Below are 22,465 nucleotides of genomic sequence, written 5' to 3'. Positions count from 1 at the left end.
GCCATCATAAATTAGAGGATCTTTGCATTGCCTAACTATCCAAAATAACCAGTGTAGGTATTTGCCTAAAAATAGAAGCCCAAAATCATATATTTAAAAACTCAAAACTGCTGCTTCTAAAAGTGCTTCAGGTCTATGATACCTGAAGCCACTTTATAGTCTTAATTTTGATTATCATAAGGGCAGATTTTTTTTCAGTCTTCCTTTTTTAAAATAATAATTTGAAAGGTTCCTCAGTTAAGTCAGAATGATGCTGTTGCTGCTGTCATCATCATCATCATCATCATCATCATCATCGAAAATATTAATTATAAACTTTGGATAATAGGAGGTTGGCATAAAAGTACCATCATGATATGAAAGTCCATGAATTGATAACTGCATACTGACCAAATGACATGATGATCTGGTGTGTCACAATTAGCTAATAAGCAACAAATTTCTGCTGTAACCCTGGTTGGCTTGAAACAATAAATCACACCTAAGTGAAACATTTGAAGAACTTCAACACAGAGAAGAGGAGTTATCATGCATAAATCTTACTGTAGAAAGCTAATTACACTCACACCAATTACTCTGATATGTTACCCTGATAAATTAAATAACAATAACTTCAATTAAAAGTCTAAATATGATATGCTGGCAATCTGTCGTGAGTACTATGGCAAAAAACCAAAATCAAATACATTTCATAATTTAATATAGTTTTTTAAAAAAAATTCATTTCATCGTTTAAAATAACTTATGCAACATTTTTCAACTTCTCTTGGACTCATTGATAGTACTTTAAATGGATAGTTACTTTGGCATTTAACTGTCAGAAAGCTCCCCAGAGGCTAAATATGTGCTCGTTGCCAGAAACATAATCTCAATAAAATGCCAGAGTTACATCTCCTTCTTGATAAATACTTACAGTATATGATTGTTACTGGAAGATATGGAAGTACAGTTAACATGCAGTTTGTCCATTTGAGCCTTATATATTAGAGAAATTTTACACACACACACACACACATCCAGGAACAAGCCCTGCTAAACTCACAGGAGCACACTTTTAGTAGACAAGACGATTGATTCACATTAGATAAATCATGCAGATTCTCTGTTCTATGAAAGATCTGTAAAAAGCACCTTTTTGTATCAATGCAAAGATACTCCTGGCCAGCATTCTACTTTTAATAAGTGCTATTAAAAAAAAAAGAAAAAGCTGAGGCTCTAGCTCAAAAGCAAGCTACTGAGATAGACCACTGAGCTACAGTACTTCTTTCAAATGTATTCAGTGGTAGCAACTTTTAACAAATACTGTCTGCCAGTGCTGTCTCTTCAGTGCCCTTCATAAAAAAATCACATCCTTTATATAACTTTAGATCCATAAACAGAAATTTGTGTTATATCACTCTAGCCTAAGTTCCTGCGTGAAATAAGTGTCATAAATCTAGAGAACATGTATGCTGAACAAAAGACAAATGGTGCACTGCTGATTCAAGATTTTAGCCAGTACTGGAAAAATGAGGTGTGTGAGAAATATGCTGTGCTGAACAGCAGCAGGAAAACCTGTCAATTTACCAGGTCTTAATTTAAACTGTCAATTTACCAGGCCTCCATTTAATAGACATTGGATAGAATGGACAAAATACAATTCTATTGCATCTGATGAACTAGGCATTTAAATTTACCTTATAAGATATCTGGGTGTGATTTTTCTATTGTGTTTTAAAAGGTCTGTTTCTCCTTAGCCACCTGAAATTGTTGTCTACATTTTGGCTGGTACACTTTCCAATCTTACAGGCTAACTCCAGGAGTTCACTAGCAACTTTGCAGAGGAAGGAATGGCTCCTTGCCTTATTTCCAAAGTATTTCTTCAAGAAGGTTTTTTGCTGCTTCTATTCACATGTTATATTAATGGCACAGTGGTCAGAAAACTTGCTTCACATGCAGAATGTCCCTGAAATCTAGCAACATTTTTTTTAATTGCTATTTTTTTTCTTTCTCTGACCTCATTTTTTCCCCTCCCTCCACTTTTTTTTTGGTTAATAAGTCCAGGGGTAACAGAAAACATTCTTAAAGGAATCCGTGGAAAATGGGGGGGGGGGGGGAAGCTGGTTATTGTACCTGAATATATATACATTTTGATGCTTCAACTCTGTATGTATAAATTTAAATTAAATTTGTATGCATATATATTGTATATATCTGTGTGTATGTACACACACACATATATCCATGCACACATATATACAGCCTTTTGAAGTATTTGTGTGCAGTAAGGCTTGCCTATGGAAAGGAATGTGATTGGCCATTGCTTTGATGGAATGGAAGTGGGAAGGTCCAGCAGCAGAGGAATTGTCCAATAGGAAAACGTGGACTCCTCCAGTCTGGACCGAGTCCTTTTCAAGATGTTGCCAAACTGTCTCAGGCCAGACAGATTTTTCTTAAGCTGGCTCAGAGGTAAACTACCATGAGCACAGGACTGGAGCAATTCAAAAGTTCAGTGTGGATATGACCTCATAAGAGATTAGCAGATATTTCTACTTTCACATATTATTTGTATGAAGGAATAAAATATAAGGGGCCCTGCCATCCAGGTTTTGGCACCAGACTTTCAAGACTTGAAGATACCAGCAGATATAACCTTCCATACCTCAGATAACATATTTAACCTAGATATCAGGGCTGAGGGCAGTCATATAATTCTGAGGACAGGTATAGATATTGTCATGATGGATTCTAAATAACTTAGCCTTCACAGATAATAGCTGCATTTTGTTTTTTCCAGAGGTATTAAGGAAATCAACTTAAGGTTCTGAAAAATCAGTTATGGAAGATGAACGTAGTTAGTTTTTATTGGGTTCAACTCCTGATCATGATTGCAGAAACAAATGCTAATCACCTTGACCTATCTCTAGTGATGCCTTGTAGATATTCAAAGGACAGTCCCATCTTTTCTTTTATCTCATCCATGCACATTACCTATTATATTTCCCTTCTTCTCCTTTTCCTCCCCTCAACTTTGGCAAGGATAATAATTCTTAGTCCACTGTCTTCTCACATTACCTGCCCAAAGCATTGAATTGTTGTTCACTATTATCACCTCAAGAAAACAGTCAGCCTATACAGATTGGAGAAATTGACCATCTCACCACATGGAGCCAATTTCCACGTTTAATTATTTTTTTTTCCAAGCTGCAGATGGAGAAGTTGTTTCAATGGTCAATTCACCTTTGCATGCACCCCAGTGATTACTTAATCTTCAGAATGTGGAGAGCACTGGGAGGAAATCTGGCAGTGGGGGCTCTGCAGGACACTATTAGATATTAGTTCACTTGGTATATGTCTAATCTGATATGGATGTTGAGGTCACTGATGAAACATCATATGCACACCACTTTTTGGTCACCTAGCCCTTTTCTACATCTATGGAAGGTAAGTAATTGCCATCACTAATGTGAATTAGTTAATATTTCTGGCGGCTGAATGTGTGAAATGACTTCAGAAAAAGGTGAATTTTGAATGTTATAAATTATATAAATAAAAATTATATCTGTAACAATAAACATGATGGTTCAGATTCATCTATGGGTGTCATTACTAGATGTGGCAGTCAAGTGATAAAACATATAGATATGAGTTTTAAGTTTACTTTTTTAATTTGTACATGTTGGTACTGAAAAAGAAAAATTGGTAATCACTTGTTTACCTTAATTTCTGGCCCTGGTAATCAACCATAAGCATCACCAAAACAAACAAACCCACACCCAAAACTAAAGAAAAACAACCAGAACCCCAACCTTAAATATTAGTTGGAAAAGTTGAACATCAGGATTTAGTAGATGAATATGTTTCCATTTCAAGAGCCTTTACGTGTCTTATGAATTCTTGTTTATGAATTATTTTAATAGCTTCTATAGTGTTCCATGGAAAAAATTGTACATTCTGATAAAAGGTTTTTCTGGCAATTCGTTCATTTTACTAGAAGAGAAATTCTCTTTCACTAAAATGTCAGGCTAAATGCCAGACTGATAGCCAGCTTCTAGTGAGCATTCACCAAAAGCTGTTTATTTCACTTCCCCAAAGGCAAAGAAAAGCTGACTCTGAGTAATGGCCCTGGCTTTCATTGTTAAGTCAGAGTAAACTCATTTCATCCACATGATAGTAGAATGAGAATCTCCAGTGCAAATACAGCTTTAGAAGGGAGTCTTCTCTTTGAAAATTAATGGAAATTAAACATTTGTATAATAAGCTGAATATCTGTGTTTCTGTTCGCCTTGAATCATGTCAAGGGAAGTAGGGAGGAACAGAGGAGAAGAAATAATGTAATATTAATACGGATGTCAGTAAGGTAAGGACATTTTTGCAATCTTATTCTCTTCTCTATTTAAAGCAAAATAGACTATTATCCATTCTTTATTCAGCCTACTAAAAGCAGTGGAATGAAATGATTACACAGATTTAATCTACTACCATGAATTGTATTTATTCTGTCAAAAGCTTTATTTGGATAAAATAACTATTTGTTTGACTGCCGACAGTTTTTCTAGATGGAAGGCCATTAGTTGCAGCACACTTCAGATCTGACAGATTAATGGATCTACATGGTGCAACTCTAAAGTTCAAGAATCCATCAAGGGAAATAAATACCCAAAGGTGAGTTGTGAATTTGAGAAAAATAAAACCCTATTCATTTTAATTTCATCTTTAGCACCAAAAGAAGCATTTACAATATATTTAAAACTTAGACTGATTCTTAAATTTTGCAATTTATGTTCAGCTTAGTAAATAAATATGGAGAATCAAGTGACAAAACTTAAAAGGTTTTATTGCCAAGTTGTGTGATACTTTTCAGAACCAGAACATTTATCTTTTGAGTGGCTTGAGAATCATACAACTAACAGTAGAGTCAGCACAAAGAAGTAGACAGAAATTTGTTTGCAATATTGTTAACATGATAAATTCTCATATATTTAATACTTTCACCCCTTTGTCACATTAACAATTCAATTCAGCTGTAATTTTTGGAGGAGCTCTGGAGACCATATTTGGCTCTGAGGTCACAGCTAGTATAACTTGGCTTTTCTACTTTCTTGGTGACTATTTTGCAATTGATGTTCAACACTACATTTGAGAAACCATTGTGCTGAAGTTTTAATTATTGGTGTTGATAACTGGGAATCTTCATTCAGGTGCCTGTTCATAATATTCCTGTTAATTTGAATGTACTGAACTATTAATTGCTCTTCTTGGCTTTCCAATGCCACACATTAAAATATAGAACGTATACTTTTTGAAGCATGGTTTTTCTTTTCACTTTGATTTGAATTGCTTTCTACATTTGGCGATATTTTGATCTTAAAAGAAATATTACAAAATATTGGCTACATCTATTAGGTACTATAAAATAATAACAAAACTGGATGCAGTAGCAATACAAAATGTATTGTAGTAACCTCCCCCCCCCAAACTTAGCAATAACACTTGTCAAGAATGGACAAGAAACAAGAAGACTTACTGGCCAATGAGTGGGATAAAAATCATTTTAAAATAATAAACAATAAGTCTGTACCAATCAATCTTCTTTGAATTATTCTTATATTTCAGGAAGGAACAATTTAAATGAGAGATTATGGTAAATATCTGTATGTACAATAAATATCTCTATAATGCTACAGTAAAGTTGTTGAAGTGTACGTGCTACACTGATCAAACAATTTGGGGCCCAAAACTTGATAGAACTCCACACAAGCATAAGTATTGACAGAAATAAAACTTTAGTGAAATACCACTGGGTCACATTCTGACACAGAGCATCCAGAATAATGAAAGAACATTAATTTGATTATTTAAAAAAGCTTTCTAGTGAAGTAAAGAAGGAAATACTTACATGCAATACGGACATAGGCCTTCCTACTCTTGGTAGTGCCTGCAGAGCTCCAAGCAACACACTGGCACCAGTAATCTTCAGGTCCAAAGAGTTCTTCCACTTGTTGCCGTGAAATCTCAATGCTTACCTCTCGAACAATGAGTCCTACCAAAACACAATCAATATGTCCATACTGATTTCGGAACTTGGCATTTTATAGTAGCAGAGAGGTAACTTATTGGCATGGAAAAGGGAGCAGTTGCATGACAAGGAAGCATTCTGAGTGCACCTTTGAAACACACATACTTTTTAAAAATACCGTTTTTAGACTCAAAGCTGCTTCAGACATTTAAAAAGAACAGAGGAAGTGCCAGTTTTTTGGGGATCCTCTTTCAAACTTCAAGAGATCATTCAGAAGGGAGGGTTTCATTTCTATGAAGTAATAGAAAACTGCCCAGCCCAACTGTAACTAGGAAGTTTGGAGGAGGACACGAAATAGGGGATGAGAGGCACATTGGGCCTGCAGGCTGTCCATTTCTAGTATCTGGGAACATAATATGCATGTTCTTCTCTCTTCCTTTGCAAAAAGGCAGGGCTGGTGAGAAACCTGAGCTCCTCTTGGGTTTCATCAGGGAGCCGCCATGAAGAGTTTTCTGGACCTGCTCATGCAGTTCCTCAGGTGTTCCTCATTACTGCTACCTACTTCCCCTCTTATTCTTACCTTTTTGTTCCAGAGGAAATAAGCAAAGCTAAGTGATAGAAAAGCGAGGCTCCAACAGTAGCCTAGCAAGCTGTCTGGCAAGGAAATGGATGGAGAAATGAGGAAAAAATAAGCAGCAATAGTAGAAGGCAATAATGGTAAAGAGGTAGACTCTAAGGGAGGAGGAATGCTGAGAAATAATTCTACTCTTACATATATCTGTAACTACCTTACTGAGGAAGTTACTAAAGTAAGAAGAAGGACAAAGAAAAAAACATGCATTTTATAAAAGATGCGTTTTATGTAACTAGGCACATACTTATAAAAGAGTTAAAATAAGCAGTAGATTGTCAGTGCTGTAAATTTAATCAAGTTATGTTTGTTTACATCAGCTAGGAATCAAATAGCGTTTAAACTCTATCATGTCTTCTCGCAAGATTCCTAAGAAATTCTTTTTCACATGGTGTATGAAAGGCATGCTAGTGATTCATATAATATACCCCAAGCTTGCAGTTTAATTATAAGTTTTAGAACCCACATAAGATTTACAACATGCTGAGTAGCCTTCATTTACTGAGCCATACTGTGATTTTACATTACAGTATGATACTGTATGATACTAAAGAAAAACACAGCATTTCCATTCTTGATAAAATCTTTATTCATACATTTCACATCCAAGGGTTTGCTGTAAACAGTCTCTATTGTTTCAGTTGTTAGGTTTGGGGCTATTTTTATTTTTTTCTTCTATTTTTATGTATTGGGCCTACAATTAGGCTACGTTTGCTTTAAATGCCTGTGCCTGTTTGAACTTGCTTTTTCTATCCTTGCCCTTTCTCTTATTAGAAGTAATGAATTATGCTGAAGTTGCTGTTGCTTTGTTTATATTCTTGTGACCTTCTTGGGTTGCCTGTAACACAAACATGCTAAAATGCTGTATTCTCTGGAAGCGAGGAGTTTGGAGCCTGGATAATGTCAACAAAGCTAATGGAATGGGGAAGAGAGAGACAGCATCTGTCTGCCAGTCATAAAAGACCTGAGGTGGAAGGGTTGTCTGAATGAATCTAAACCTGAATAAAGCCAAGCTGTGAGGGTCCAATCTTGAAGCACCAGGTATGAGCCTAAGCCAATATGATGGGAATCTTCAAAAGCAAGTCAAATTTTGAGGGAATATAAGGATTTCATTTCTACTTGCTTGGCGGAGGGGATCTCATCATCTGTTTCCTGACACGTGCCCATTCCTCACAGCTGAATGTACAGCTTTTCTTTTTTAGCAATAGCCTTTTTTACCTGTTTCATCTTTCCTGACAAGGTGCGCTTGATGAACACAGAGCAGATTGGGCACATAACTCTTGTATCTGCATCTAGATATATTCTTATTCTTGCAATTCTTATCACTTTTATTTCCTATACGTTTTTCAAGTAAACATTTGCAAAGTTCCTAAAATAAACTTAAGAAAAATATATTTAAATGTATTTTTTTCCTTGCTCTCACCATATAAACCAAGCAAGGTATTGGTGAAGGAAATGTTTTGCTTACTGCTCTGTGTATATATTGCATGCACGAGTGAATGTGCCAGGTGGGTAATTCATAGCCCCTAGACAGATGATACAAGTACCAGAAGTACTTGGACACATGCTCTGGATCCTATGAATCAAATGTTTAGGTGACAGTTAACACTAAGCTATTTTAGGCTGTGCTAGCATTTTTTTCTTCTGTACAAGGATTTCTTATTTGGATTTCAGGAGGCAGCCTTTATTGCCCCTGGCTCCAGAGACAAAGAGGTCTAAGGCCGGTCTTTACAGTGGCAAATTATGTTCTGCAAAGGCACTGATTACAGAAAGCACACAGTGTGAAGTAGGCTGTTGAAGAATTGTTAATAAAAGCATCAAACCTCCCATAAATGTGTTGGCAGTAGATGGGAAACCTCTCCAGTTCATAGGCTACAATGGACAGAGAGGTGGAAAGAAAGATGACTGTAGCTGACAAAAGAGAAAAAAATTATTCCATGCAGGAAAGCATCCGTAATTTCTTTATTCCCGATTTATTTGTCAAACTGCTGGAAAAAAAATATAGTTAAGATTTTAAAAACAAATAGGTGAAACCTGCCACTACCAGTAATACATACATACATACATACATACATACATACATACATACATACATACGTTTTCTTAATCTCTCCTTTATTATTTTTATGAATAACTCAAAGCAGCAAGCATAGCCATACTCCTTCCTCCTCCTATTTTCAACAACCCTGTGAGGTGAGATGGGCTGGGAGAGAGGGACTGGCCCAAAGTCACCCAGCCGGCTTTCATGCCTAAGGTGGGACTAGAACTCATGGTTTCCAGTAAATAAGGCTAGCTAGCTTCCTCCTTAAGAGCTAAATCTAAAAATCTAGATCAAATGTCAGAAAAAATAGGGTGGTAAAATAATAACATGGCAAACCTTCCACCAAATCTCTACCAGAATCTGACATCATATGACATTTTCTTAAAACTGCCTTCTAAAATAGTCTGTTGGCATCTGTTTCATTATGGGTTTCATGGAAGAAGTTCTAAGAGTAGGGTTAGGAATAAATTTTAGATAGTATTCACATTCATGTATGGGTCTGATCAGTACAAAGCAAGAGGAATTTTGCTTTTGCAGTGGCACTTAAATCCAAATAGTTGGAGACACTGGGTCCTGTTTAAAAGATTTGTTTGTCAGTAAAATACCTTAAAGAACTAATGGAAGGAAAAACTGGTGAGAAGCCATAATACTGGATTTGATGTTGCAATTTTTGAAGTCAGATTGAACATAGGAAGACCCTTTCTGGCCCCAGATTTCTGTTCCACAGGAAAATACTGAATACCATTTTTTTGTTTCAGCAGATGTAAAAGTGGCTGTACTTGTTAGAACCCTCTATATCAGAATTGTAGACATCTTATGCATCATTTAAGAGATTCATAATTACAGATCAGCTGCCATTTGAAGAAAAGAGCAGACCCAGATATTGATACAACCCACCCCCCGTTCTATAGGATGGTAATCAATTTACTTATTTTCAATAATGTTAACATAAAATATCCTTAATTTTACTATAATTCATAGCTATTGAATTTTTTAGGGAAATATTTGTCTGCTAATGTTATCCATTCTGGATTGGTGGTACAACAGACCATGAGGCTCACTTTCTTTGCAGAACAATCATACTGTGACAACGGTTGGCAGCATGTAACAAAGTTAACATTGTTAGGCAGGATCCCCAAACCAGGCTTTTGTGTGAATCACAATCACCTCACTTTATGCTGCTTAACTTGGTTGCTAGATTTGAACTTAGCAGAAGGCTCTTTTCAGGCATTTACTATAGCACAACTAGATAGCATGTCATTTATTTATTTATTTATTTATATTTACATTATATTATTTATTATAAATAAATAAATAAATGAAATGCTATCTAGTTGTGCTATATTAAATGCCTGAAAAGAGCCTTCTGCTAAGTTCAAATCTAGCAACCAAGTTAAGCAGCATAAAGTGAGGTGTTTATATAAATAAATAAATAAATAAATAAATAAATAAATAAATAAATAAAGGCTTGTGCCCCTGTGGACAAGGAGCTATTGAAACTACAGCTCATGTCCTGCTATACCGTACCTTCTATAAGGATTCACGGATCCATTTTATAACTCCCTATTCGATAAAATACCTGGGAAATTCTGATCCTTTTTATATACAGTTGTAGCTATCTGAACGGTATGATTCAATTTCTTTGAACGTAGCTAAATTTGTTATACTGTCTGTAAATCAGGCAGACTTTGATTGCCCACTGATGATCCCACCATTAACTGTAATATATTATCATGTTTTGTTTTATTTCAGTTTAATGCATTTTTATTTGTAATCCTGGTCTGTGACTGTAATAAAATATTGATTGATTGATTGATTGATTGATTGATTGATTGATTGAAATTTAGGCTCTACTCAACTCCAGGCTGACTCCAGGGGAGTTCACAATGTAATAAGCAATAATATATGCAGAAGAAAACAAGATGGGATCCAGTCACCCAATTAAAAAAAAAGGGGGCGGGGGGAATACATCCTTCAAAGGCTCCCAGTCAGAGAACTCTAATACAAGGCATGGAGAACAACTAAGTCCTTAGGGCCTTACAGAATACCAATAGGGTGGGAAACACATGGATTTCAGAATTTTTTTTCTTTTTGCAAAATAGAATGAGGACTTTCTATTTGAAACATTTGATTGTTTACTAATATTGTAAGTTCCTGTGAACTCAGTTAGAAATAGTAACAATCCCAAACTGCAACACTGAAGCAAACAGAGGGACCAAAACTTTCTTCAACTCGCAGAATCATCAGATAGTGTGAATTGTTTGGACTTGGCTTAGTGTGTTGATGAAGACAGCCATTTTGGTTTTTAAACAATTTTGTATGGCTTATCACACTGCAGCAATAAAGTCCATTATGGTTTATTCAATTGATTTAATACAAATAGTGTGAACACAGCTTGTAACATCTGGTTCTGTTTCTGCTACGGCTTTTGTTGAATTTCATCTTTTTTTCTTAAAACAAGCAAACAGATCAACAAAATTTATTATCCTTGGCGTTTTATCCTTCACGTTGTGAACTACTTTGCATAAATAATACTTCATAATAGTATTTTGTGAAATTAAAAGACTCAAAGTGTACTGCTGTGGTTTAAAGGATGCAACGCAAGAAAAACAAAAGGAATGTATGACTGAAAAACCTAAAAAGGTATTGTGTTATATCTTTCTTCTGAAGAGCTACCTGGATTCCAGAATAAGGTCCCAGACATGCCCTTTATCCTGTTTAGAGTATGGGAAAATAGCCCGTTGTCTGTCTAGTTGTATTGGGAACTGCAGTTGTCTCTAAGTTAAGGCTTTTTACCTACTTTCTCAGAATTAGCTTTGAAAGGTGAGAGCAACAGTTCAATAGGAACCATCTTAAGGCCACAAACCTGATCCTAACTATGTTTGGAAATGGCCTTGCTTTTCTTCCTATGCAGACGGCAGTTTCTGATTATTTGTTCAAGACAAGAAACAGATGGACAGATGGTTCATAATAGCAGCATTATGATGTCTTAAATGCGTCAGTATCAGCTTTTCTTTGGGGTTATTCCAGATCATTATAACAAGAAACAGCTTTTTAGTGTTTCAAAGCACTAGATGCTTCTAGCTGTTACAAATTATCTGTCCCCCCCTCCCTTGGTGGGCTCTTTCTTGTTAGAAATCTCCAAGCATTGCCTAAGCAACCATTGCTTAAGGTTGTCCTTGACATCTTTCATAAACTGGAATACCTGCCCTATGAAAATTTCCTCAACGGTACATATTCGGTTGTGCAACATACAGTATCATTCTACCATCATCAGGTTTCATAACAATGTGCATAGTGCTACTCTAGAAGCCTATAAACTCACACATTTGTTACCTTTCCCAAACCAGCTTTTATTATGACAAAAAGCCAGATTTCAATAGTAATTAAGACCTTCAGCTCCAATCAGCATAAAGTAGTCAGTGCATCCAATGCTGTGGCTGAGTTATCGTGTATTTATGATTGGAAAACATCATGATTTATTCATAGAATTTTATGAACATCTTTAGAAAAGCTACACAATGCCTTTTGATTAGTAGTGCTAGAGGGCTGTCTGTCAGGAGCACCCGAGACATGGTTCTGCTGTTCCTGTAACACTCCAGGATACTTGTCACACCATTTAAGAATTGTTTCATCACTATCCTACCTGCTTGTATGTAATTCTGTATGCAGCTTTAGGCAATCAAGGCAAAAGGCATCCGTGCATTATGAAGAGTGTTAGTTCAAATGGTATGTTAATATTTAAAAATGCTGTGTAAAGTTGTTAATGTTAATGTTAGCAATATCCCTTAAAATGCAAATATAGTGTGTTAACAAGTCTCAGCTTGTCTCTGCTGAGACCATAAGCTTGGCTTATGATCATGATGTGTTAGCAATACATATATCTCAGCCTTCTAGTCTTGCCACAGTTGTTTGCTTCAGAAACAGCAAGTAAGAGAAACCTCTTATCAGACCAAGTGATTGAATGCAAATATACCACTTCAGCAACTGGAAATGGGATTTTTTTTTCCTTTTCATTCTTGCCTCAAATCAGCAGAGTAAATCTTATCACTATTTGCCAATAAGGTTGAAACCCCTAATATGACAACTCTTCCTTGGCATGCTCAAGAAAATTAAACATATTAAAACACCTGCAATAGCAAGTGTGGTTATACAGTATGATATTGTAGATCATATAGAATATTTTTTCCTTTGTGATCATCTTTGCACATCCTGCAAGGATTGTATCTTTCTGCTTCATATGAATGCCTCACACAGAAAATTATACAGTACCTAATGAATGAAGGACATTCCTGTATGATATTTTAACATTTACTATTGCTGTTATAGAACTAAACAAAAATAGCAGCATCTATGTTGAGTTATTTTTAATAGATCAGAGACCTATTCAAGTATTTTCTTAACTCCCTCTCCTTTAGAATATATGAATCTGTTTTTTCCTTTTGACTAGGTGGTTTAATATTGGTTTATATCTAGGCAATCACAAAAAAGAAAGTCTGCTATTACAATTCTCCCACACACCATCTGCTCAGAACTGTTCTTGAACCTCTAGGAAAGTTTCACAAAACAGGTAGGCATCCTTTGATTTGGGCCTCAAGCTCTTTTTCTGTGTCCCTGAAGCCCTCCTCCCCTTGAAGCCCCCCATTGAATTTTTAAGGCAGGATGGCTAAAATCAACAGTGGGGTTTTAAAACATTTAATGTGAAACATTCCAAAAAATCCAAACTACCTTTCCAAATTTAAATCCCCTTTTGTATCATTGTCTACTCCATTCTACATTAATGCACTGCCCACTGTGTCCTTCAAGAACACAACAAAATTTAGCATGAACTCTTACAGGCTGTTCCCTCTCTGAGCATGGGGGTGCTGGCGAGAAGCAGGGGCAGAAAAAACCCACGACCTCTTGGTTCTCAGAAGCCAAGGCTATATCAACAAAATATCAATAATACTAACAATTAATTAGAGTTCCTGCTTAATTAGAATTTAAAACCACTTTAACTCTTTACACTGCTTAAGGATAATGAACAAATTGATGTCCTTTTAAGAGGACGTCCTGGGCAGATTACATGGAACAACTTTCTCCTCCCTTCCTATCATCTGCATTCTTTACATTTTATGGTTAGGTTAGTTTATATTTTCTGTTTTCCCTCAGTTGAAACTTGTCTGCTAGGTTAAATACATAAATCTAGTTACTGGGTCAGCTTGTCAAAGTACATCATTTGTCTCACACCATGAAATCATAGCTGTTATTTGGGAAGGGAAGTGGGGAGGCAGTTGCCTGTCTATGTCCTTACCAGATTTCCAAGCTTATGTGTACTTGCTGGGCAAACTTACATCTTTAGTCAGCTTGCTAATTCTACATGCTGAGTGACTATAATAGTAAACAATTAAACAGGATAGGAAAAAAGTTATCCAGTTGAGCAGTCCTTGCACACTATGAAACCACTAGAATGAAAAGAAAAAGTCAAAAAAAATTGAGGCAATTGTTTCATCTAGTGGCCAGCAGATGAGTACTGGCATCATTCATCCATTTTTACACATAAAATCCACAAATGAATAACTGCCAGTAACCTCTGAGAAAAATCCAGGAAATTGCAAATTTGCATGCATTAATAAATTTGCATAAATTCAAACACCAGGGCTCAGCAGCATGTGCTTTCCATTTAAAGTTATGTCATAACAAACTTAATTGCAGGGGATTAATTGCAGGAGTTCACAGAAATTCAGAATGCTCCACAAGAGTTGCATACTGTATAAAAAGCTAGTCATTAAAAATTGTTAATGAAATGCTTTGTACTTTCATTTGTGGTTCTGCTTTGGTTGTTTTCCATGGTGAACAATAATAAAGCCACAGAATTTGGGGGCGCTGGGACTCATTCATCCGTCATGTACATCTTTATTTCCAAAATGATGAAAAGGCACAACATAAATTTCTTTCCTTGGGGAAAGGTCATAGTTAAGATTTCCATATTTATTATCCTAGTATTTCTTGGTGGGATTGGGAGGCACTCCTGTCTGAAATCAAAGAATGGTGTACAAGTGATTGTAGACGATGCCATAATGCTTAGGTGCATTTGAAGGTTGTGTGCTGTTTTGAAGTTGATACCTATGTGTACACTTGGGAAGAATGTTTACTAAGAATGAAAAAATGGAGAGATTTTAAGACATCCATATGCTGGTAGATAGATAGTGGGTAATATGTATTCTGTTATGAAAAATGAATGCTTGTCAACAGAAGTTAAACTATCTGTTTATAGGATAATGCTTCAACCCATTTTGTTATATGAAAATGAGAACCAAGTATGGCATGACAAAAATAAAAGTTGAATGTAGTGGGAATTGGGGTATTTAAGAAGTATGGGTGGTGAAACAAGAAAAGGTTGGATCAAGAATAAATGGATACTGAAAGAATGTGGGTTGAATACGAAAAAGACTACAGAAGTTTGTTGAGATGATTTGGACATACAGGGAGAATGAATGAAGACTGAATATCTCTATTTCTCTCACACACACAAAAATGAAAAGAAGGAAATATGAATTGGTTAAAAGGAAAGAGAAGACCAATAAAATGGACTGAATAGTGACATTCTCTGAGTGAGATGAGAAGTTTAAAGAAAAGGTAATATATTAATCAATGTATGGATATGATGGAAACAATACTTTGGAAGGATAGAAAAGTATGCATGGGAATAGTGAAAAATGTTTAACTAGATTTATATTTATTTATATTTCAAATATGTCACTGTCCATCTCACTACACAGTGACTCTGGGTGGTTTACAATACATTTCCTCTACCTCCGACTTTATTTTATGCTTTAATTTCTTTACCTTATTGTTTCCTACATTCTTCCTGTGCTTTGTAAAATATTGCTTACTTTGAAACAAAATTGTATTGTGAGAATATATTTATGTATTTCTGTTCTCAGAAAAAAAAATATTTGTGGTCTTCTAGAATGTGGTCCTTATTTTTATTCAGGCACTTCAAAGAGTTTTTATTCAAGCACTTCAAAGCAGATACTGTGCATTTTTGCTTTACAGAAATTAGTAAATAGGCTCCATATGTAAACAGGGAAAGAAACACTGTCAGAGGAAAAAATGCTTGAGTGTCTAAACCTGAAGCACCTAGTTATATATAGAAATATCTCTTTTACAAAACATTTTTTACACTTATAAACTGTTTAAACAATTTACACTTATGGAATTTTCCTGGAAATAAATATTCACACAGAAAGAGAGAGAGACAGAGGGAAACAGAAATCTTTTTCTAAAACAAAATGATCACCATAACATAGCTATTAAATTCGGTTTGGCTTTATTCATTTGTTGAAATGGCCCAGTAGCTTTTCCAGATGATATCATCCAAATGATCTCATCCTCCTGAAGCCATTTTTACAATTTCCAGAGCTTTTTCCAAAATTTGGCAGTGCACTGGCACCCAGCCATCACCAAGAAAGAAGAGGGAAGCCAGATTATGGAAGCTACCTTGAAGCTGGAAAGCTAAGGGCTGAATTTTTAAAAAGCCTGGGATGGAACTGCCATCTCTAGGAACTGGGAGTGAGCAATTCCACAGAATGAACAAGAGGCAAAGGGATACAATAACACCCACTTTTGCTCACTCTCTAGATTACAACTAAATACATATGTTTGGACAAAACCCAAATGGAAAACCTGAATACCAAGCCCATTTTCTGCAACCTTTTGGTGGCATGTTTTTTTTTTCCCACCTCCATTTTGAGGCAGGAAGCCCCTTCAAAGTGCAGGGTAAGTCTCATCATAGGCTAGCATAGCTTTAAAAACAAAGATTGTTTCCCAAATCCAGAAGGAAAAAGTCCAAGTTTTATCCATTTGCATCAGTTCCAATTATTTTGGCCTCAGGCTCTTCACAATGTTAACTGTGATTCCAAGCCCCCCAAAAGTAGCCTTTTCCCTAGCTAAGCCATGGCTTGTTGAATAATATGTCACAATGAGTGGATTCACACAAGCACCAACCCATAAATGATGTCTTACAAACCACAGTGGTTTATTATAATTATTCAGATCCAAACAACCTACACTCAGAGCAGTGTGTGAACCTAGCCACTGTGATGGATATGTTTGAATGGGTGTACATGAGAGGAGAGGAGGAACCCAATCAACTTTAAGCTGACTATGGCTTTGCAACCATCAATGCTCTTTCTGGCATTAACATTCCTTGGGGGTTAACAATAAATAAATAAATAAATAAATAAATAAATAAATGAATGAATGAATGAATGAATGAATGAATGAATGAATGAATAAATAAATAAATAAATAAAATTAAGTTCTACATAAACTGTAATATTTTTGTGTTATCATTCCTTGCCCTTGCTGCAACAGACAGAAAAGCATCAGATCTGCATATTTTACTGGCCAATTCAGTTAGTGAGTAAACGTTGCAAATAATTTCTTACAAACATGAAATCACATTTAAAAAAAAATAGGTCTGAGGCAGTTTTTGTTGAGAAACATATAAACAGTTAACAATGAAATAACTGCAGATTTGTGTGTAAGCTTATATGGAAGCCAAACTTTTATTTTGAATGGGTGGTGGGAGGAAATACATAAAATTCCCCAGCATAAATGCTGCAAATCAAGCTCAATAGCAGTGCTTACAATGTTCCAGCTAGGACTTTTTCTTTTCTTTTCTTTTCTTTTCTTTTCTTTTCTTTTCTTTTCTTTTCTTTTCTTTTCTTTTCTTTTATTCAGGCTTATTTAAACAAAACAAAACAGTTGAAGCAACTAAAATTTCAGATAAAAATGTTGATATACCATTTTAACACGGATTTTCACGAATTACCTGCTAAGTGATGTGTTTTTATGTTTAAAATAGTTCCTTTTTTTTTTTTTTGAGGCCTGAATAAAATATAGCATATTTCCTCAGATGTTATTGTGAAGCTTTATGTGAAAGAGAAAAGGGGGTGATACGGGGCAAATTTAGCAGTACTAAAATGATAGTAAGCAAGAAATCTCTTCACTTAACATGTTCACATTTTTGTTGTGTGATTAATTATCTGAGTAGCAAATCCTTCGGTGATCTCGACAGCTCTGCTTCTGTCACCATTGTCAAAAGTGTGGTATGTTAGGAATAGTAAAAATAAATAAATAAATGGTTCGTTCCTATGAGCACTATTTAAAACTTCAGAATAACTTTCATAACTGAAATGTGCTTGGACAATTAAACATTTACAGTAACTTCTATAGACAATTAAAGAGTGTTGCTAAAGTAGGCATTAGTTCTTTGCAAGAACTTTGGAATAAAGAGTTGAAAAACCTTATAAATAAACATGTTGTTACAGAAAACATCCTAGAGGTTGTCTGTACAAAACTAAGAAATAAGATGGACCTTTATTCCAATCCCAAAGAATTTTTATGTCAGTTTTCTCCATCCTGATCCACCCTTTCCTTGATATGTTGGAATTCCAACTCCCACAGTTCTAATTAGCATTACCAGAACACGTATCTGGAAGGCACCAAGTGGCGGGAAGGTTGCTTATGTATTTATGATACATGGTATTATCTCTATCTTACACATCTGGAATTTAATATCTAGCTCCTAAATAAGCTTTGTATCTATCTCTTAACTCTGAGGCATGTGAGGTTTAGGCACATCATTTTCATTATCTTCAGGACCAACACAGAATGGGATGATAAGTATCTGATACAGGACAAGCAAAGATCTAACTAATGACAATATCCAAAATAGGGTTGTGCACGCTTTGAAAATGATACAAAATGAGTTACATAAAGGCCCAGTCCCTCAGTTAATTACCTCTCTTAAGAAAGATTCACTTTTTAGGTTTGGGACAGTAGCCTGAATAAAGGTAGCAATGCTTTCATTGAACTGTACTGATGATATATAGGCTTCAGAGGAAGAGGATCTATCCCAAAGTGTGGAGGAAAATATAGTAGGCATTCAGTAAAAAAAAAATACCTGTAAGAAAGACTAATTTGGCCATTTGGGACCTTAAGAAAAATTTACACAGTACAACTGACTCTTACCAATGCAACCAAATAATAATAAAATTAAAATTCATATGATTATGAAAATAAAAACATTTCAGTGTTTTAGAAAGCCTCTTCTACATCATTTCTGAAGCATATAACATCCTAAAACAGTATCAGGGATATTAGCAGCATTATTGGGATCCATAACTGTTTGCTAGTTTTCAAAGCATAAGCCTGAACATTTTTCAGAAACCATGTTGATACTGTTTGGATTGGTGGGTAAAATAAGTGAATTTAATCTGATGAAGGTTTGGTGTAGTGTGGTGCTGGAGTGTTCTATCTATCTATCTATCTATCTATCTATCTATCTATCTATCTATCTATCTATCTATCTATCTATCATCATTACAAATAATTCTCAGTTTGGTTTTCCACTACATGCTTCTCACCTCAAGATTCTGGGAAACCTCAGACTGGATATAGTATTTATCAGTAAATGCACCATGTTGAAGAACAGGGATAATGATACAGAATGACACTCCATTTACTTGTATACAAAACTAACTGATCTTAGCAAGTCATCCTTTCCCAACATTAGAATACACAGCATACATTTTGGGGTTCATCTCCCTGGATCATAACCAGCTTGTAGACGGTGGTCAAGAATTATGGGGATTGTGATACAACACATCAGGAAAGCACCCAGTTGGCCTACATTGCTGCAGAGAACTGCAGTGATAGCTACTAGCTTCTTGGTCACCCTGAGGTTAAAATAATTCCAAAAATAAAGAAGAGTTCCTTCATGAGCATCTGAATGCTCATCTGTGACAAAGAGACTGCACTGCTTGGTGCTTTCTGTCATTCAGTGGCTCCTTATTGTCACATATGGGGTCCCTTAGCAGAGCTTTGGAGGATTGTTAGAGATGTAAAGGAGCAAGGGAGGAAAGGTCTAAGCTGAGCTTTGAAGCAAAGAGGTATTCTTTTTGACAGAAAGTGCCAAGAGTTATTCTTGCATTGGTTATTATTGCATTTGACAGACAGACAATTCAGCCTGGCTTTATCTATGGATAAAAAGGAGCTGCAGATGACATAGAAGGGAAAAGGAAATAAGTTTGGAAATTCAGTTTCCTAGAGAGTACTGCCCTAAGCAAACTTCAGAAAAATATGGACATTCTCTTATTCCTGGGTCAGTGGATATACTGTACATGCTGTATCTAATGATACAGCTGTTTGGAACCAGGGAATATATCCCAACTTAGTTTAGCATTCACGCACAACTGCAACACTTTGAAGCAGTTAGGGAGGGCCAATGAATCCCAAAGTGTACAGGAAAACATAGTAGCCATTTAGTACTGCTTGCTAGAACACACTGAGAAAATTAGAAGTGTAAGGAGGCCTATCTGGTTGTTCATAACCTTAATAAAAATTTGCACAGCGGGGTTGTATCTTGCTGGTGCAATCAGATAACCCTAAAGTTAAAATAAATGGGATTTTGAAAATGAAAAGATTTTTCTTTTTCACAGCTCCCCCCCCCCCAACAAAACCCCTCTACCATATACATTTCGGAGACATTTGCATTATTCCCATGGTCTTGATAGTGCGTCACAATTCAGGGAATTGTGAAGACATTGTAGAAATAAAATCGGCAAAGTGACACAAGGGGTCACTGGGGAGCCTTACTGAATGTCTGTTTTTGCTTCTCCTTAGTTCATGAAATGCAGAGCAGGAAAATAAGGAGAAAATTACTCTTACAGTCCCTGCACATACACACATTTCTGCGCCATTTAGGGATCCTATTCCACTGTTAACTTTGGAAGGAAGGAAGGGACAATAAGTCTCAAAAGTTTCTTTCCTCCCAGCTTTTTTTTTCTAAGGTCAGTGTCAAGTAAAGTGACTTCTTCCAGAGAGACAGTAGCTTGGGGAATGTAATGTCTGCTCCCAAATTTTAAGCATACTCAAATTTCTGAATGGCAAGGTTTTTTTAATTCACCACATGATTATCAAGGGGAAAAAAATTGGAAAGGAAAGTGAACAACTGAAAAAACTACTGCACAACTTCAATAACTTCAGAAAATGTTTATCTTTGTATGCCATATGAAATCCTAGTTAAAATCATTGGTGTCCCTTTTTAAACAAAATATCAATAGCCCTGTTGGTTTCTTATCGGAAAATTGATATTGAAATCAGTGAGAATAAGGCACTTTGAAATCTTCCTGCAGACTGCAGAAACTGTGGTCAGTGGAGAAATATTAACCAAAGTGATTTTCCAGCCTTGTTTCCAATTTATTATTCTGGCAGTTCTTTTACTTCAGTAAAATGGGGGATCAATCTGTTATATATGATTTCATTTAGTTTCTCTTTTCTCAAATTTTAGATTTGTTCTACACTATTTCTGTATAACTTCACAAATGTGGTACAGATATTTTCTTTGTGCAATTTTCTCCTATTATTCTAATATTTCCATTTTGGGGTGCGTATTTTCCTAATATACACTTCTAGAATATTTTCATGATTTTTAAATTGTAAAATGAAAGCTTTATCTTATTTTAAATATATCCTTAATCTTATGCTGTCTGGAACTTTTTTATTTTTTTATTTTTTACCTACTGAAGATCGATATTGTTTTTCCACTTTCAACTTTTCTTCCCGTTGATGAAGAAACTGCAAAGCTTTTCCTAGAGATAGCAGTGGTCCTCTATTCTATTCTCTATGCTTCCAGCAGTGAAGAGGCAGGAAAGAGATGAAGGAAGGATGGGAGATACTGAAAATGATAGCAATCTAAGTGTCGAATATGATAAAAGAAAAAATGGATAGACCTACCTTATATCTGGTAGGAAAAGATGCTTTCCATATTATATGGCTATGATGTTACTGAAGAACAATAGCTGTGAAAGACAGCTATCCGCTGAAGAGACAGATGGGAGATGTATTTCACATTAACGTACTGAAAGAGTGTTGAACGTTTTTGGCTTTACTGACCATGCAGCACCTCTCCTATTAAGTCTGCTGTTAAGCCAGCAGATGTGCTGAGGATACTTGACGATAAGGTTTGTTGTAAGGCTAATGGCGATGACTTTAATCTCAGCTTACTTCCAACACTGCCCATCTCACAGCAGCAACTCTGGGTAGCATACAAAAATTAAAGCAACCATAATGATATAAGCCCGTAACACCCCAGTTAAATGATAACCCCTAAAGCAAAAGCCACATCCCCAGCAGAGCTCACAAAACTACCAGCCCAAATGCTTGGGGGAACAGCCAAGTTTCCAGAGCATTACAAAAGGCTAACAGGGTTAGGGCCATCTGAATTTCTGGTGGGATACTGTACCCCAAAGCAGGCACAGCCACAGAGAAGGTGTGACTTTGGGGCCCAACAAGATGGCATTGTTTAATGGGGGGGGGGGACTTAGAGCATGCTGTCTGTGCTAGACTTGGTGGGACTGGCAGACACAATGGGGGAGAAACCATTGTGTGGATTCTATAGGTGGTAACCAACACCCTGAATTGGACCCAGAAGCCTACTGGGAGCCAGTGCAACTGATGGAGCAGTGGTGTAATATGACCATATCAAGAGATGCCCAAAACTGCCTGTGCCACTACATTTTGGACCAGCTGCAGCTTCCAAATGCTTTGCATGGGCAGCCTCAGGTAGACCACATTACAATAATCCAAACAGGAGGTGACTAAAGCATGAGTCACCATGATCAAGGCCTCCTGGTTCAGGAATGGGTACAATTGGTACACAAGACAAATTTGTACAACAATTCCCTTTATCATGGCTGCCACCTGCTCTTCAAGCAGGAGCCATGAATCCAGGAGGATCCCCAAA

The 22,465-nt window shown here is 36.1% G+C and overlaps 1 protein-coding gene across 1 annotated transcript in view; it reads right to left on the bottom strand.

Annotated features, from left to right (window-relative positions):
- UNC5C (unc-5 netrin receptor C) overlaps positions 1 to 22,465 on the bottom strand; it is a 341,537-nt gene that overhangs the window by 114,885 nt on the left and 204,187 nt on the right. Inside the window, exon 3 of the mRNA XM_088133037.1 lies at positions 5,879 to 6,022. Within this exon, the coding sequence (XP_087989163.1) occupies positions 5,879 to 6,022 (144 nt within the window). The remainder of the gene's footprint in view (positions 1 to 5,878; positions 6,023 to 22,465) is intronic.

The sequence above is a fragment of the Python bivittatus genome, unplaced genomic scaffold, assembly GCF_059951505.1.
Source record: "Python bivittatus isolate LINGU-HERP-01145 unplaced genomic scaffold, Pbiv_v1 ctg000070_np1212, whole genome shotgun sequence".
NCBI classification, from domain to species: Eukaryota; Metazoa; Chordata; class Lepidosauria; order Squamata; family Pythonidae; genus Python; species Python bivittatus.
Note: the sequence above shows the minus strand (reverse complement) of the source record. Positions and strands in the feature narration are given on the sequence as shown.